Here is an 18,455-nt window from a genome sequence, read left to right on the forward strand (position 1 = left end):
CACTTGCCTCTTGAGTACAAGGAAAGTAACCTACAGGCAAGTCTTACGGTGTTTAAGTAACTTGGCTGTTTTATCTTTTAAATTCTGTAGTAACAAGGTCTCCCTGAGGACTTGGGCCACAATTCAGTTGTTCTTTCTGTGAAGGGGTCACTGACAAAAGCAGGTGGAAGCCTTGCATATATTCTCACACATCAGATTCCTGTTCTTTGCATGATCCAAAAACTGTATTTTGTTTTCCAAGTGAGTAATTAAGGCTGTAGGAGCTGTGGGGGAAGCTTTGCAAGTTCTGGCCAGAAGACATTTCTCTGCTCATCCCCTGGCACATGATAAGACTTGTCAGGACACAACATGCTTTTGCAACAGCCTGATCACGTTTGAATATTTAGAGTTTGGACTCACCTGGGCAAGGCCTGACAGCTTGCCTCTGAGAAGTAAGCCCCTTGCCAGCTAGATTTGACTGGAATAATCACACTTCAAAGCGGTTATCAACGTGATAAACTGAAGTTCAGAGAGTCAAGGAATTTGTGTTAAAGCACGGAAGAAAGATGTTCATGTGTGGAAAGGCAATGCTGCTCACAGCCTCCTGATTCAAGGAGCAGGTTAGCCACACTGCTCTCCCTGCCCTCAGCATTCTCCGCCTTGCCTCAGGAGCACTGCTGTGACCACCCAGCCATATCACTGAGGACTCTTTGGTGTCAGGAGGCAGCAGCTGTGCTGGGGCAAAGGGGTTGTACCACAACAAACTCCAGAGGGCTGGATCCAGCACAGCCCTAAGGTGAACTCAGGATCATTGAGATGTGTCTGGCAGCAAAGCTGGTGAGAATGGGAGGGGGGGTGCCTGGGTGACTTCTCCCCCAGGCTCAAAACCGTTGATAGCACAAGCAAAAGCACAGAGTAATGAGTGACAGCAAAAAGCATCTGTCATATTCACCCTGGGTAAGGGTTGGTGTTGCCTGGTGCTGCTTGGCTGCTGTGTGTTGGCAGAACACCCTTTACTCAGCGAGTCTCAGACTGGCAAATCAACCCAGAGGAGCTGAGTCTGGCTGGTACTAGTGGAAAGAATGTTTGCCTCACTATACGTTTTCCTGAAAAGAAGAGGCTGTGTTGGTACCAGGTGACTTGAAAAACCCATTAGCTTAACTTCACCATATTAACTTGCTGTTAAACAGATAAAGTCTGTAAGTAACACAGAGCTGTAGCTGATCATCAGCTTCTTTTGCATCACAAGAGATAAACCAGAAAATAAACCTGATTCGGAAGTATGCTGATTGACGACATAATTAAAATCTGCAGTCATTTAAATGTACCGATTGTTGTTGCTGTCATCAAGTTTTCCATTCACTCCCAGACTGCAACAGGCACAATTACTACCATCCTGAAACTGCAGAAGAGCACTCAACAACATTACATTTGCTCCTGCTGCAGCCTTGGTTTTGTTTTTAAGCAGTCTGAGTGAAATGTTACGTTTGACATGATAAAGGAAAGCATCTTTCTAGTCCAGGACAAAGACACCAATTTTGCAAGGGCAGTTATTATAGTAGAGTAGTTGCTGATGGTGTTCAAACCAAGTCTTGTCAAGAATGCAGGGTTAAGATGATGGCCAGATCAGTCATGGTGGAATTCCCAACCTTCAAACTCATGATTACAGACTGTGGCCCTTATAAACACTTTTAATATTATTATAATCTGTATGTTAAATACATACTCTCTGGATTATGTCAAGAAGGAAATTGGAGATGAAGGTAAACCCTCATTTTATCTGCTTGTAGGCACTCTGCAGTTAGGTAACCTATTGATTTTCTTTGGGTGTACTCAGCGTTCCTAGGGTAAACTTTTGTTTTTAAAGTAGGCTAATCTTTTCATTTCCTGTCAGCTTGCTTTTCAGAACAGTTTATATTCATTTAAAACTGAAAACATACAGCAAATGTTCTGTTTCACACAGCTTCCTGGCACTGAAAATCTAGCACACAACATTTAATTATACTTATTAATATTCGTTAAATAGCAGTGCAGAAATTTCTGGCTGCTGAGCTTGTGATTAGCATTTGTAAACTGAAAGAGGTGTTACCCCCACCCATCCTGCATCGTAATTCGGGCCTTGCATAATCCCCACCCAAATGCCTATTTTCATCCACAGAGCTCATTATTTTTTCTGAATCATAAATAGAAGCCACACCCGTGATGGCTCATAGACTGTTGCTATATTATTTATATATTGGTGTGCACCTTGATCCCAGTTGTGGTTAATTTTGGAAAAGGTGTTAGGTATTCCAAATTTTAAGTGGCATGCCACTGAAACATGGGAACCATGACTGCTATTCATTTCCTTACAAAGTGATTCAGAGGAAGACATGCTTCTTTCTGAAGATTAAAACTGTCGTCCCCAAATTATTAGCATGTGAAAGCCACAAAGGAAGAGAAGTGCAAATACAGTGCCATGAAACACCAGAAGGAAAACCATGCCAGATTATCCCACCATAGCCACTCTGAATCTGCTTAAGGATGCTAATTACTAATCACATTGAGCTATCATGATAACATACTAAGAGGCCTTCCATGCACAAAGTCTCTGAATCAAGCATGGGGTTATCAGGCCTGACACAGAATAGCTCCCCTGCCCACCACCTACCCAGGTGACAGAGAGACAAGTTCCTGTTACCTATAATATTTATTTTACCTTTGTTAATTTGTTTGTTATTTTCACAACCACTTCAAGGGCAGGGTCAGCACTACTGAGTGCCCTATGGAAGGCAACTGGAACACACAACCAACCCTATAAACTTTGCAGTGGTGAGGTGTAAGGCTCTCCAGGAACTTACCAGCTTCAAGGAAGTTCACACAAAGGACCACATCAACTCTTGCCATGTTGAGTCCAACTGCTCCATGGCAAGGTGCAAGGGAGACACCAGTGAATAGCAAGTGGGCCTCTGACAGGTTACTCATTGCCTCCCAATCCCTGTATTGTCATTTACTGGCTATTAAGCAAGGTCCAGAAGAAAGAACCATATTAGGCTGCACTTGGTGACTTCATTTGTCCCACGTCATGTTGCTAAGTTATTGAAGAAAAGTTTTCCTGCATCCCAGTTGCACACCCCAGCACTTAGATCTTAAGCAATTGGAATTGGGACTGGGCTGCTGTGATGCAGAATCTACACAGCACCAGCACAGCAATAGGCACGTGGCAATGCAGAGGCCTCCAGCAACGCAGGGCAGAGGTGAGATTACACACCCTGACACATTCTGTGCTCATGCGATTCAATTGCTAGTGGGAGGCAGGGCTGTCTTTTCAGAGTAATTTCTCATCATGGTGAAAAAAACCCAATGAACTGAAGTCATTGCTTCGATAAAAGCCACGGGGACAGACAGCCCTGTCTGAGACACTTTTAAAAATGGATGCCAGCGAGGTGAGTGCCAGTGAGCTCCTGCCTTATACAGGGGCTGAGGGAGAACTGTCATGGGGCTCCGAAGAAGAAGGAAGGATGAACTGGTTAGTTCCTGAATTCAAGTTAAATGATTTTGTGCTAGTGTTTTGTTAAAGGCTGATAGTCTAAACACGTTGTTAAGAGTGAGGAGACCATGTGAGGACATTTTCTTCTATAGGTTTTACCAGTCATATCATGGCCAGTGCTGGATGCAGTACACAATATTGTTCCGTGGGAATAGCCAAGGACCCCATCACTCCACAATGAACCTTTTATCTGGAGGAGCAGACCTCTCCACTAAGACAGAGGCAGCAGGCACAGCCAGCAGTCCAACCTGAGCTGGAGGTGATGCAACACAGCGCACAGGAGAGCTTGAGATTGCTCAGCCTCTCAGGCTGCTGACACCTCACAGGCCATTGCAGGGTGCTCTGGACATGCTGCCTCTCGCAGGCCACGCTTCTCCCGTCATCTGAGCTTAATTGGACCAACTTGATCAAAAGCAGTCACCATGATAAGACAGGATGCTATTGCATGCCCTGGAGCAGCACGATGAGTAAGGCGGCTGTTTTACAAGCACTTCAGTTCACAATTTAACACCTGAGCTTTAGTTGGGCTAGTCAATCACGTGCAAGGGAGCAACCAATGCAACACAACTGCAGAACCCTGGCTTTCTCCAGCAGCACAACTGGAGGCAGGCAGGTTCACTGCCTGTAGCCCTGCAGGATTTGATGAGACTGAGTATTTCCCCAAGAAATAGTCACGCACAAGTGGCCAAGACCCAAAGGTAGAGAGGCCAAAGCCCCCAGCTGCTCTTTGTGATCTTGGAAATGCCTGTGGAGAGCAAGAGCAGGGGAGGGGAGGGCAGGGCAGGGCAGGGGAGGCTTCATCTGTTCTCCTCGTTATGGGTGATTGGGACAGAACCATCACTGGGCACCAGCCAGGGAATGTCATCCTCAGTGTCCTTTAGTTCTTTTTGAAATTATTATTAAAGTTGTTAATGCTCTGTAGTTTTCCAAAGAGGAAGGAGGAAAGAAAATAATTTGCTGCAAGGGATTTATTTGAAAGTTGACAGCAAGGCCTTTGTCTGTCTCTGTGAGCCCATCCAGGAGATCAGAGCTGCATTATTCCTGATTTCCTAGTACAAGCATTGATTTACCTTCTACATGACTGAAAGGAAGGCAAAGTACTCCTTTGCAAACACCGTGGAAGAACAGCTGAGTAACATATCAGATATGGTCATGAGTAAAGTCAGCACAGATAAATGCATCATCTGTTACCGGTTCTCTCAGAGACTGCAATTCCCCACCCAAGAGCAGATTTCCTGTGAAAAATGCAAATGACAGTGCTGTGCCCATCAGTGATCAGACTCATCACCACCCAGGGTAGCAGCTTGCTTCCTGCCTATCTGCCAGTCACTATCTTGCCTAGCTGGTGACTTCAGTGTGAGAGAGCTTTTTCCAAGTTATATACAAAATAATACAGGAGAAAGTATGAGTCTCAGACTAGAGCTGCACATATGTGGAAGTAGTAGTATGTTTCTTAGGAGAACACATTAAAACTTGAAAATATTTCAATGCACAAAAGTAGGCAGCTCCCAGAGTTGATACAACTTAGAGCAGAATGTGTGCAACCTAAAAAAGTGGTTCTGAAATGACACAGAGACCAGTCTGACAGCATAACTCATTGAAACAACAACACAGAGAAACTAAACGCCTTGTTTAGGAGAAGACCTGTAACTGTAAGAACCTCAACAGAAGGATGCCTCTTCAGAGTACAGAAATTCTGAAAATCCTAAATTCTAGCAGCAAAAGCCCTGAACAGAGTCTTTAAGAATCAAAGTGATTCCGACTACAGTGCAGGAATTACCCTTGTTGCCAGGCTTAGAGCCAGCAGATGATGCTGTATTTCCCAGCACCAAATCCCATACTCTCCAGGAGCAAACACTGGGACTGGCTGTCAGGAGGCAACAGCAGCAGCTTCTTCCCAATGGCAAAGAGATCCAAAAGCACTGGTGATGGTCAGCTAGAGCAGGACCTTACACCCCTGAGAGGCACAGCCCTGCAGGACCTGAACAAGGACAGATGAGCAGGTCTTCTGGATTCACAGAATCGTGGAATCATTAAAGCTGGAAAAGACCTCTAAGATCATCAAGTCCAACTGTCAACCCACCACCACATTCACCACTGAACCATGTCCTCAAGTGCCATATCCACATATTTTTTGAACACTTCCAGGGGTGGCGATTCCACCACAGTCCATGGGAAGTCTTTTCCACTGCTTTACAACCTTTTCTGTGAAAAAGAAATTCCTAATACCTAATCTAGACCTTCTGTGGCACAACTTGAGGCCGTTTCATTCCATTCCTTCTATTTCCAAAGATGGGCCATACACAAATTCCATGGGCAACCTGTTCCAGTGTCTGACCATAGAATCATCGAGGAAGGAAAGTTTCAGCTGGTAACAGTTAATTGATCAGTTAACAGTGATCAATCGTCCAGCAGCTCTAAAGCAAAGGGGCAAGTCCAAAATCAGACTAGGAAGCCTCCTCAGCAAGTCAGGCTCATCAAAGATCAAAGTTACACCCAAGCCCCATCTTATCAGGAGCTCCTGGGCCATGGGCAGAGGGTGCTGAGGAAGCCCAGGTGTGACCAGCCATGATGGGCTCTCAGTGGCCAAAGCTGCTGCTCAACCCTGGAAAAAACTGTTTCCATGCTGTTTGAAAGAATGCTGGTCACCGCTCAAGAAAATTTTCATTAGGAACTGGCAGCAAATTTAGGCCAATACTTTGAGTGTCCTGAAGCTGAAAGCAGTTTGTCTGGAGCATGTGATGCATTTAACTTTGAAAGCTCCTATCAAAACCCTGAAAATTGATGCTGGGAAGTCCTGGTCAGAATACAGGACAGCTACCAGTGGGGAATGTCACTGATGCTTAGAAAGGAATCACCTTGCTTTTCACTAAGTCTTGAACAGCAAATAAAAGCACAGAATTAAGGAAAATTCTATTTGCTACAAGACTGGATGGACAAAGTCACAGAATTACACTTTCAATTTATACTCTGCTGAAAAACAAAGATCTTTAAGTACCTGGGGCCATAATCAGAGTTAAACTACACAGTTCAACACAAAGCAGACAAAATTTTAATTGAAGAAACAGCTGCAGAAACTGCCATTTGAATTCAGAAGATTCCTTTGATTCAGAACAGCAGCTCTACAAGACTACAAGGAACAGTGAGAATCCCAAAGGAAATTCTACTATAACTATCCATGAGGAGAGGATGGGTGCAGTACTTTAAAGCTGTTTCTGAACCAAGTACATGCCTGAACTGCAGGCATGTCTGTGCCTCAGAGGTGCTGCCACTGTAAGCTGTAAAAATAATTACACCATCAATATTTAGAAATCAGAAGGATTTGCACAGAAACGTCCCTAGTCCTGCTGGGAAACTTCCATCAGCTGAGGAAGACTTCAGTGTTACCAATGTTACACAAGTCTCACTAGATCCAACTCTGCTCTTTAGAATATGAGTGCTTGCATGAGATCCTCAGACAACTTTACTTCTTCCTCCCTCTACCATTAGTGGAATGGCCTTGAATTAAATTGTAAAAGTACAGAAGTATCTCCATGACTCGGAGGGCCATAAACCCTATGTAGGGAGGAATTATTTAAGGTTGTACAAAGGGTACAATTAGAAGCTATTGAATGAAGTAAAGCAAACGAACAAGCCCAAGTATAAAAGCTTCCTCTCAATCTGTGATGCCTTCTAGCACACAAAACAGTCTTGTAGAGAGCAGAAAGGCTCCTAGAGCTGCTACAAAGACTGAGTGTGACACAGAGCACTGCAACCCTTAACTGCTGCATCACCCAGAGCAGCCCTCAATGCACCTCGGCAACATGGAAGAACCAAGTTACCTAAAACTCAGGATACTGGTTTTCCCAAGTCTGGACTTCATTCTGGAGCCTATCATGTGTCAGCGCTGCTTCTCAAAGAGTGGCCATAAAAATACAAGCCAGAAATGCTGCCTAGTCCCTTAAATAATAACCTACTGTGAGTGTACTCAGGATACAGAGACCCAGGCTCAATTCCCTCCCATCTGGGCTGTGTGGCTGGGCCTGCTCTTCACACAGAGCTCTGCCAAGCATCCACAGATGCCCCTGGAAGACAAGGTCTGCCCTAGGATGCCTTCCACACAGGACACATGCTGAGAGTGAAGGAGCTGGGCCAGTGTCTGAGGCAGCACCACTGCAGGGATTCACAAAACCTGCTCCTCACCCCTGCCCTTCCCTGGATGCTTCTCAAGAGATGGCAGGAAGAGGCTGAAGGCCAGATAAATTGTGTCAGCAAGGACAGTCTGTCCCTTTTTGCTGTTCATCCCAGAAAGCTTTTGACTTCCTGCCAAGTGACAATGCTGCAAGAACTGCAGAATATCCATGGAAGTTCAGAGCTAGGGAATGTTGTCAGAGCCAGGCTGTCAGCCGACAAATCAGGGCAGCAGGGAGGCACATCTGCTCTCATTTTACATAGTTTGCTTTCTTTTCATACCACATGCAAGACCACATTCTAAACATGCTAAAAGATTATTTACAATTTTGGGCAACAATTCATTAGTCTGCCCAGTGTTTTCTTGCTTATTTTTCAAACTTCAAATGTTGCATACCATGCCGTACTAAAATGTAGTCTCCATGGAACAGCAATGCATCCTTTCTTCTGGAGGTAGAGTATGAGAATATGAATGACAGTATGGATGCAGTGCTAGCAATTACTTCTGTAGTTGGCACCTTCCTACTTCTCTGTCACAGTTATCTTTCCAACCAAGCCATGGGTCATCCAGGCTGCTGGAAGACAGGTATTTTTTATCATTTTGGGATCACTGCTTATGTTTGCATCATGATACATTTTTTTGTTGAAAGAACAAACAAAATAATCTGATTAACCATTCTTTGCTCTGACAGTCGCTGTAGGTTTCATACCAAATGGTAAGCATAACATAAATGACCAGCAAGCTGTTAGCCATAAATGGCTAACAAGGTTTGTAATTACTGGATGAAGCATATTCCCTTGTGTGCTTTTACAGCTTTAAGTACTAGTGTGCAGGCTGGTTTGTATCCATTATGGTTCCGCTTCCACCCATTTTCAAAGTAAAACTTTGGTCTCTCTAGAAAAGCATCCTTTCTCTGTTGCTCAGAGGGACATACTGCTCAGAGGATTTGCTCCTGTTCACAGTACAGTGCTGTGTACTTCACTTTCTTCTTTTGGAAAGGAACTTGCAAAGAACTGCAGCAAAACCAGACTGTTCACTTCTCCACATGTTTTTTCTGCCTCTTCTTCATTTAGAAGCTTGTCAGTCTGAATGAAAATATTTGTCAGCACTGCAAGTATTCACTGATGGCTCTAGCATCTATGCCATCTTGTGTACATTCCTGCTCCTAAGCCATATAATACTCTTCAATTCCCTAAGAGAACTCATTCTCAATGATGCATTCAAGCCCACAGAATAACCAGAATTAAGAGAAAAAAACCCCACATTATTCTTGAGAGATGATCTGAGGTATACAGCAGATGCCAACTGACTGCCTTCTCTTCAGGAAAACAACCAACCCCCAAACCCTCCAGCTGCCAGGAACAAAATGCTAAATGTTAGAGAAGAGTAGATGCATTCCCTTCAGTTTAAGCTGAGTTCAGTGGCAGCAGATACCAAATTACCACAGGTTCTAAAATTAAAGCTTGACAATAATAAAAAGGCACAAAGTTTCTAGTGTACATGAAACAATGAGCAGAAAAGTACCTCAGCTCATCTTGCAGCAGCAGATAAAAGAGGATTTTAGGAAAAGAGATACTGAAAAGTGAGGAAAAAAGCATTTCTCTAACTGGAAGGCAACTTTTTTTTCCCTCAAATCAGCAAATTCCTTCTTAACACTTACCCTAGGAGGAAAATCAGCCTAATCTTAGTTCATACACTTACCCTAACTGAAAGACCGAGTTAATGACACCTTAGCAGAAAGAGAACCCAAGTAAATTCATGTTTTGCTGGACATCTGCAACATAAAAGGTTGAGAACAGGGTCAGCTGTATGAAGGTAACTGTGATGCAAGCAGCACTACAGTATTTCATTTACCAAGTCCTTTGCTGAACATGGTGGAAGAATCTGCAAGTTAAGCAGATACATCCATGGGCTCTAGGCTCATTTTTCAGAGTGTTTTTCCTATTACCATTTTAATGGGAGTGGGAAAGCCCAAATATACACACTGAAAACCTCATTTCTGTAAACTGAACTCCCTCAGACTTGGAATAAAAAAAAATTTATAATCAAATTTATGGCCACTTTGCTAATGCTCTGTATTAAAATATTTCTGCAAGACTAAAACAATATAAACATGGAAATATTTTCCTTTTAATGTTACAAAGCAGTGCTGCCACCCAGGAATGCAGAGCTTTTCCTGTATTCTGAATCATGCCCATTTACAAACCAAGTAATTATTCCAGATTCTAGGACAAAGAATCTTTCCATCATTTGGTTTGCATTTGCATGGCAATACCAGTTAGACGTGCAGATTTACCACACAAACATGTCAAATCTTACATAGATTACAACTTTTGCATATCTTGAGCATATTTCAAAGCTAGAGAAACATATGAAATATTTCCTAAACAAATTAAGAGACAGAGAATAGAGTTGAAGCAGTTCTTCCAGTAGATATTAACAACACAGAGACATTTCTTAATTCTGAATTTGCAAAAGTATCCATGTATTTCATTACGAAAATGCAGTAATTGAGAATGAACTTGTTTCCCATTAAAATAAGCAATCATAAAGGCTCCTATGCAATAATTTTCTGAAGTTCAGACTATGCAGTTCAGATGTACGCAGAACCAGATCTCCAGATGCCGTGGTAACTTCAGAGTCCAGTGAGGTGCCATCCTTAAGCATGACTGCTGACAGAGCTAAGTAACACCAGAACTATTTGGTGAAAGAAAGGTAGCAAAGATGGAAAATGCTGCCAAATTCTTAATTCTCATGGGAATACAGCTCCACTACTTCCTCCAGAGACCTGTCCTGCAACTCCTCTAAACTGACACAGGCTCACTTAAGCCAGGCTTGTAGCAACTTCCAATTTATAGTAAGGAGAAACAAGCACTCCTACTGGTGGCATGCTACCAAATCCAAACTTCCTGCTCTATGCTGATTATCAGCTGTCCAAATAGCTCAATGGATCTCAAATCATTTAATGCAGAAGACAAATTTCAAGGTATCATGTTCAACCTGCAAGAACTCTGGGATGCTTGACAAGGTATGAATATTCACACTTTTAATTCAGTTCCACACTGTCTGAAAATTAATACTAGTTATTTGCCTTATTTGTACACAAGGAATTAAACATTGTTTTAACTAATTCTAGGTTACAACTTAATAATCTATGTCATAAAATCAGAGAATATCCTGAGCTGGAAGAGACTCATGAAGGTCATTAAAACCAACTCCTGACTCCACAGAGGACAACCTAGAACTTAAACCATACAGCCAAGAGAAGTGTTGTTGAGAAGCGTTGTCCAAACACCTCTTGAATGCTGGCAGGCCTGGGGCCATGACCACCTCCCCAGGGAGCTTGTTCCAGTGTTTGACCACCTTCTCATTTCAGCTCAGACTTCAGAAGAACTGTGTGAGAATCTAAACAGACGTTGTTTTGAATAGTACATGGTGGTGGAAAGGTTTCATGGGTCTGAGTTGGGAGAAAACACACAAAGGAACAACACACCAGTAGGGATGCTTCATTTTTATTTACTCAGCAGTTTTCCATGTGATTGTTAAACGCCATCCAAGAACTAAACAGGATTATTAGATGCTGGCTGCTATTTTTTGATTTTTGCTAACAGAATCTTTTTCCAGAAATGAAGACCTTTGGTTTGTTAAGGTATCCCAGTTCAGGTAAGTACAGTTACTAAATTCACCCACAATTAAAGTGTATTTACAACAGTGCACATTACAGTTATTCTACAAGGGTAAGACTCTCTATCTAAATTTGTCCTAGTCCCTATCCCACACCAGCATTTCACTCTTTCAGTATTAGAGGTGCCTTCACCTGTTCAGCCACTTCTTTCCCCAGCAGCGTTTCCACAATGGCCAACCCAAACTCAAAGCTGGTGCCAGGCCCACGGCTGGTGAGGATGTTCCCATCCTTCTCCACGCGGCTCTCCGAGTACGAGTAGTGTGCTTGGGGGAATACACAACAGGAAGAGGGTCAGTGTCCAGCACAGTGCCCACAGCTGCCACAGAGGGCACAAGGACCTCAGCACTGCCTCCTAGCAGCTCATCCCTGCCTGCCGTCCTCAGGGAAGAACAGGGCCCAGAGGGAGCTCATTCCCAAGGTATGGGAATGCCCCTCTGACTCCAAAAGCTCCAGAAACACTCACTGAGCCTGTCAGCTCCCATGGGGTCACTTTCGGAAGTCAGACTGCTTTTGTGGAGCTGTTCACAAATTTCTTTTTTACCAAATGCATGCAGAAGAAATTGGGGAAACCCATCTGCTCACCTCCAGACCCATTAATGCTCACAGAATGACCTTCCTAGCATTTCACCACCACTTCCCTTAGGTAGGAGAAAAAGGTGTGGAGCTATCAGCTGCCACAGAACCAAAGCACTACTCACAGGAGAGTGGGAAAGGTGCTCCCAGAGTTTGCTGTTGGGACCACTGAGGCAAAGAACCAAAAAGAGGTGGCTCAGCCTCAAGAGGTTAAGGCAATAAGTGCTCCTAATATGATAGCAGCAGCAGAATTCCCCCAACGATGACAATGTTAATACAGCCCTCTATTTGCCAGTGATACAGACTCAATTCAGAGAGACAAAGTAAGATAAAAAAAGCTCTTTTCCCATCTTTAAACTGTGGGTTCAGGTAAAAAAAAAAAAAGAGAAAACCTAAGAAGGGTTTGGACAGAAACATACCTCCATTCATCATTTTGTCTTTGGCCAAAGGATGCGTTGTGACTTTGCTTCCATACCCTATCCCATGTGCCAGAAGGGCAGTAGGACCTGTAAGAACACAAAGTTGCACCAGTGAGGAACTGCCTCTGCTACAAATACTTCTAAAACAGGCATTTGGGCATTAGGACCTCCAGGGGCCAAAGCTCACTATGGACAGACTACTTGTTATAAAAACTGATGCCAGCCCTACCTCTGAAGCAAAAAGCTCTCACATTACAGTTCACACTGATGTCCTACCCATGACTGTAGTGCCTTTGAAGGAGTGGGGAACAACCAACTTCCAGATAATACACTTTATTTAAAACTGCTTTACATTAAGAAACAAAAGGTCTGCACTTCAATCTGAACGCTAACTACCTACAAATACTTTACAACCTTGTTAAACCCTAAATTAGAGACTTAACAGAATTTCATTTGAGCAAGTCTCTACATGCTACAGTTCTGTGCCAAACAGTATTTTGGACAGATCATGGCCTAACTGTTCAGTTTTTGGTTTCTTTTCATACTTCCTCCTTAGCCTGAATTGAGGAAGGAATTTGTGTCAAGAAGTGCTAAGTCATCAGACACAAAATCTTTATGGGAATTCCAAAAGAAACTGAAGGCAGGATTTGTCTGGCATGAGTTTCATTTCCGTGCATTCATTTAATTCTGGATTTAGTAGAGGAAATAACCTCTTTTGCTTTCAGTTGGAATGAGCTCTACGAATCATCCTGCTTACAAGCAAAGGCCTCTACTGGGCAAGGGTGAACTTGGATTGTTCTGTAAGAGACACAGATAAAGAAGCTGAAGACTATCATCACCAAGTTGAGGAATGTTCACAGCTCTGTGTGACTATCACCTAAATGAAGAAGAAAAGCAAAAAAAACCCCCAGCAATGTACCAGAAAACAAAAGTGAAAATCCCCTCCTAGAACACACTCTGACTGCCTTTTATGCACTCATCATCTCTCTCCTCACTCTCAGCTTTGAGTCCCGAGTACTGGCAATTTTTCACCTTGCTTTTTAAAACATGAATCTTACAAAGTTCATGATCTGGATACCAAGCTGTGTAGAACACATAAGCAGACAACCCTCTCCTCAAACCAAGTCCATTTTTTGCTGCAACTCAGCAAGGGTGAGACTGTAATTCTATATTTCTGGCCTTCTTTCTGAAGCTAAAGGGCAGGAGTGGTTATGTGAGATAAATTTACAGCAATGACATTCTGTCACTGCTGTGTACTTGCAGGGAGATCACCAGAATAAGCACATACTTAAAAAAACATCCTACCACAACTTTTCATTTTAAAGACAGCAACATGACTGATTGGAAGGAGATAGGTAATAAGCAGAACTTGCAGGATAAGTGTTCACAATTGTTTTAGAGATTTCTCTGCTATTAAATTTACAAAAAATTCGGATGCTGAAAGGTACGTGTATATATTATATATATTCATAAATTCATAAATTCCTGCTACTAAATTACAGGAACACAGATTTCTGCAACAGGAAACTCTCTTCATGCTCCTTCAAAATATTCAAATGCTTTACAAAGCAAGACACTTCAGTAACCCACCTGCACATATTGCAGCAATCAGGCCTTTTCTGCTTTCCTGGTCCTTTAAAATATCTTTCACAGCAGCAGACTGTACAAGGAAACATCACAAGTCATTGTTTGGAGTTGGTTATTTGAAGCATGGTTGAAATAATTTTCACTGAAAATTCTGTGAAACAGAACATGTTTTATACAGAAAACCAACCGGCATCTCCCCACTCTGCCTCAGGACAGAGGGCAATGAGAACATCAAGAAAGAGAAAAACTGAAACCAATATATACTTGCCCCAGAAGGAAAGAGGAAGGAAATCAGAAGGAACTGCAGCAAGTACTTGACCCTGGTTAACCCATGGCCATAGAAAGTTGTTTGAAAATTCACAAGACGAATTGTGTCTTGTGACACAAGGAAAGAGTATTCATAAGACACCACCAGACAGTCTCTGTCAAGATTTATATGGGATATTTGTCTCATATTCCAGGCCTTAAAAACTCTGTGATACCACCTAAATCCTATTTGATAGATCAATTTTTTGCCTGCCTGCCTTCCACAAGGAATTCATACCACCACTGCAACAGTTTTGCACCAGAGACAGAATACTGTAAAGGAGCATGTCCCTTGGGTTTGGACAGTTTTGTGTCTCAGGCAATTAAATCTTCATTTGCAACCGTTTCATCTTCATATGAATATGAACAGAGATCTTCCCACAATGCACAACACCCTTTCATTTTTATTCTCCTTTACCAGGTACCCAAGTCCAAGAATTTACCCAGCTGTCCCACCTATAAAGTCACAAGAAGGCTTAAGACCGTTAACAGTTAGGTGCTGAACTGAATCTGCAGGATTACTAAGCAAGTGCTGACCACCCCACTACTCATGAGAATGCCCATGAGTTCCTAAAATACCAGAACTTTACCTCAGACAAGTTTTGAGCTCCAAGGTTACCCCCAGGAAGGACCACAACATCATAAGGCCCCTGAACAAAGAAAAGGTAAAACTGTTCTGTTGAAGAGAGTCTGATACATACATTACACTGTTTGAAGACCACTGCAGCTGATTCAAAGTGAACAACACTTTATGATCAGAGAATCAGTTCTAATCACAGGAAAAATACAATTTCCTGTTCCAGGAAAAGCCTATTATCAGTAAAGTCTCTCACAGAACTAACTTTTAAGCCTAGGGCACTTAAAAGCTTCAGCAAGCAAGTGGCAGCTCTTCTGTAGTAAAGACAAGTGGTTTTGCTCCAACCTTACGTACAGGTCTAACTATAACGTTATTTAGCTTCTCCTCAGAATTCTTGAGTTGGTCCAATACACATTATTTTGTTGGGTCAACTAGCAGGAAGAATAAAGCTCTGTGACTGACACTTTGCAAAAACAAATACCTGGGCAGAATTAAGAAATCTGTCTGAACCTAGCAGGCTATGACAATACTGAAGGGGAGCACGGTGGGATGTGCAGTTCTCCAATTCACTGCTACACGGAGCAAACACAACATGCAACGTGTGTCCAGCAGTAATGCATAAGCTTTCCAAATTCACCTCAGAAACTGTGACAAAGACTATGCTGGCCATTGTACCAGAGCAGGGTGATGACCAACCTCTTTTCTGGCATCTTCAAGACTGGCATCAGGACAAATGAAGACATCTCGACTGCACTGCACTGGTTCTTTTCCTGTTAGGCCTGCAACAGTCACCTTGATCTAACAGGAGAACAAATATTATTATTACAAATCAAGGATCTGGGGCATTTTTCTTTTATGTGAGTTCTTAAGTAGTACACAGAAAAGCAAAGCACTACTGAAAGCTTGTTCCTCTTATGACACCTAAATTGGGGGAGCACAGTGATGGAATGACAAAGGTGTGGGAGAAGGTAATTTTTATTTCAGTCGTTTCTATACAAGGGAAGTTGGTGTGTTTATTTAAAGTATTATTTTCATTCCTGATGAGATGACAACGGTGTGCTACCACAACTGCAAGAGTAACAAACAGTGTGAGGAATCCCAGCAGCCAGAACTGTAGTTTATAACCGAATTTCAAAAGTAGCTCAAGAAAAGCTATTCAATGTCATGAGCTGTAATGTACTGAGCTTTTCAGACCCCTAAAAAGAGGTACTTCCAGTTACTATACATGGAAGTAGCTGTGTTTTCTGACAGAGTAGGATTTACTTGAAACATTTGCTCTGGTCCACATTAGACTTGTATTTTGAAAGGTCACCTTTTTTGAAAGGTTACCAACAAATGTCAGTTGTCAGGCATGCTCATTACGTCCATGGCACAAGTATTTGCTAACCAGTAAGGTGATGAGGGTAAATTTTCATTTCACACAACAGACTACACACTGAATTCCTGGCAATGAACATCAACTTGAGGCAATGATTGACCATGCACTCACAGAGATTTTTCACAGTCTGCATACTCACCCCAGCTCTTCTCATAACATCAGTTGGGATTACAGTTTCCATCTCCTCTGCCCCTTTTGCCAGAATCACCAATGCTCTCTTTGAGGCCATGTCTTGAGGGGCTTCTATCAGGGAGATGGTTGTGAAGGAAGGGGCTGAGAGGGGTAGAAAGATACAATGTGGTTAGAAGGCAAATGCCCTCCTACAAATCCATCCTCATGTTGAAATTTAACAGTAATTTGTACTTTTGCATGTTCTTTCATTTAAACCACCTCAAAATGGTTCACTAGCTTTAATCAATATTCATAGCAATCCTGTTTAACTAAGGAGATTTTAAAAAGAATGCATTATGATACTAAAAGATTAAGGCACTTGTGCAGTGGGAGGCATAGCACATCAGCACCAGAAGAGGAAGGAGCTTGGCCTAATCAAGAGCTTACATGACCTGTGTCTGCCAGAAAGGGGTTCAGGGTGGGTGGCAGAGTTGTTTTCAATTTGCACACCCTCATTCATTCCGAGACGATTGACTCCTACCCAGGTCAGCACTTACAAAAAGGGCTTGCATGAGCTTTGACCTCATGTCTGGTTTTTAGTTTCCACACAGCATGCTTCATGAAGAGTTTCCTGTGACTTAATAATGACTCGACCAGTGCCCCTGCAAAATCTCACCAATAGATTTTCTGGGTTATTTCACAATTTTGTGGGGGAAGAAACACATGTGCACATGTGTGATGGGGGAGCAGACCACAGGATTTAGCAAATGGAACAAACCAGGCTTAAGACTTTTTTTTTTTTTAGCTTCTAAATTCAAGTTAGTTGAATGGCCAAATTTCCATTTGAAGGTTAAGTTACAATTTCTTTACATCATATAAAATACTCACTAACTCATACTGGTCTGTCAGAAGTCTGTGAAAGCATCTGTGATGTGAGAAGGTATTTCACAGCTTACTACTCTAGAAAGACAGATTTTTGTCCTATGCAGGCATCTTCCATCTAGAAATGCCTGTAGTACCTGAGAGCTCTTCATAAAATGTGATACACATTTAGGTGCCTACACAAAAGAAAACCATCCTCACCCTGCTGCAATTTCACCTGTTTTCAGGTTTGCTCCCTATTGGTAGCCTCCTTTAGAATGACGTTACTTCTAAAAAATATCCAGCACAAAATCCTGCAGCATGCTGAACCAGCCCAAGCAGAAAAATTCACTATATCAAATCCTACTTTTAGAGCAGCCTTATGTACTGTCAATGCAAACCCCACTGATCAAGTACATGCAAATCACAGGTATTAGTAATAACTTTAGGACAACTTAGAGCTTCTTAATAGCTTGTCTTGTGGGTACACATTGATTCTGCAAAATTTTCGTATGAATTTGACTAACTAGCAAAAGACTCCTGAATTGCCACAATACAAAAATGCTGCATTTGCTTTTTATTGAAGAAAAATAGTCTAGATAATGGTTTGCATCCCTTTTTAACTAACAAAAATATCTTTCATTAATTCTGTAGATGAAAACAAGCACCTGATCCTGAAACCTTTACTCTTTCTCCTAGTTTAGCAAAATGCCGTCTCTTCATAGTGCCTTTAGACATTTATTGTACAATACTGCCAAATTCTTGAGCATTAATATTGTTCTTCATGCAGGTGCATATGTAAATAGCTGTCCCACTACTATGGAAAGATGATTTTTGAGAAGGCAGAACTAAGTTACACAGACCTAACAGCCATTTCATTTAACAAGCTACCTACACAATGCCAGTTTGCCATTTGCTCCTCAGTGCCAGCCAAAGCCGCCTCAAATCTATCAACCAAACCTATTTCCCGGCGTGAGTACCCATGCCTTTCTGGAGATGGTGATTTGCGCTGAATCAGAAACTCTTAAGAAGGGCGGGTTTTAAAAAAAAATCACACCTTCAGTGCCCCAACCACAGAGGCCGCTACCAGAGGCAGGGGCTGGCTGAAGGTGCACCAGCTCAGGCAGCCCGGGTGGAAAGGCCGCATCCCGACGATCTCATCTGTTCGTTTTGGGACACGGCGCCATTCCACGCAGCAGAGACGGCACAAGGCCGTGCCGGGGCCGAGGCCGCCTGCCGGGCGCGGCGGGGGAGCCCGGCCCCGGAGCGCAGCCACCCG

General features: G+C 42.7%; 1 protein-coding gene across 2 annotated transcripts; it reads right to left on the bottom strand.

The window, feature by feature from the left end:
- Positions 1-11,175: 11,175 nt before the first annotated feature.
- Positions 11,176-18,399, bottom strand: PARK7 (Parkinsonism associated deglycase). 2 transcript variants are annotated; one of them, XM_042051341.1, is made up of 7 exons: positions 18,234-18,399; positions 16,344-16,477; positions 15,523-15,624; positions 14,840-14,899; positions 13,947-14,016; positions 12,357-12,443; positions 11,176-11,627 (listed from the first exon to the last, which is right to left on the bottom strand). In XM_042051341.1, exons 2-7 carry the CDS (start codon positions 16,431-16,433, stop codon positions 11,467-11,469), a joined length of 570 nt encoding a protein of 189 aa, XP_041907275.1. In that variant the 5' UTR covers positions 16,434-16,477; positions 18,234-18,399; the 3' UTR covers positions 11,176-11,466. The 2 variants fall into 2 exon arrangements, with proteins under 2 accessions (XP_041907275.1, XP_041907274.1); XM_042051340.1 differs by lacking the exon at positions 18,234-18,399 and having other exon boundaries at positions 16,344-16,510.
- Between the last annotated feature and the right edge of the window lie 56 nt (positions 18,400-18,455).

This window comes from Corvus kubaryi, unplaced genomic scaffold (assembly GCF_017639235.1).
Source record: "Corvus kubaryi isolate FWS band 111438036 unplaced genomic scaffold, C.kubaryi_AGA036_p1.0 75, whole genome shotgun sequence".
Classification (NCBI taxonomy): Eukaryota; Metazoa; Chordata; class Aves; order Passeriformes; family Corvidae; genus Corvus; species Corvus kubaryi.

Excerpts from the sequence above, each read along its gene's own strand:
- PARK7 (XM_042051341.1), bottom strand. The coding sequence starts at position 16,433 with ATGGCCTCAAAGAGAGCATTGGTGATTCTGGCAAAAGGGGCAGAGGAG. Across the intron at positions 14,900-15,522 it reads TTGAAGATGCCAGAAAAGAG|GGGCCTTATGATGTTGTGGT; the intron begins GTTGGTCATCAC and ends TTCTTTGTTCAG. Across the intron at positions 14,017-14,839 it reads GAGCTCAAAACTTGTCTGAG|TCTGCTGCTGTGAAAGATAT; the intron begins GTAAAGTTCTGG and ends TTCCTTGTACAG.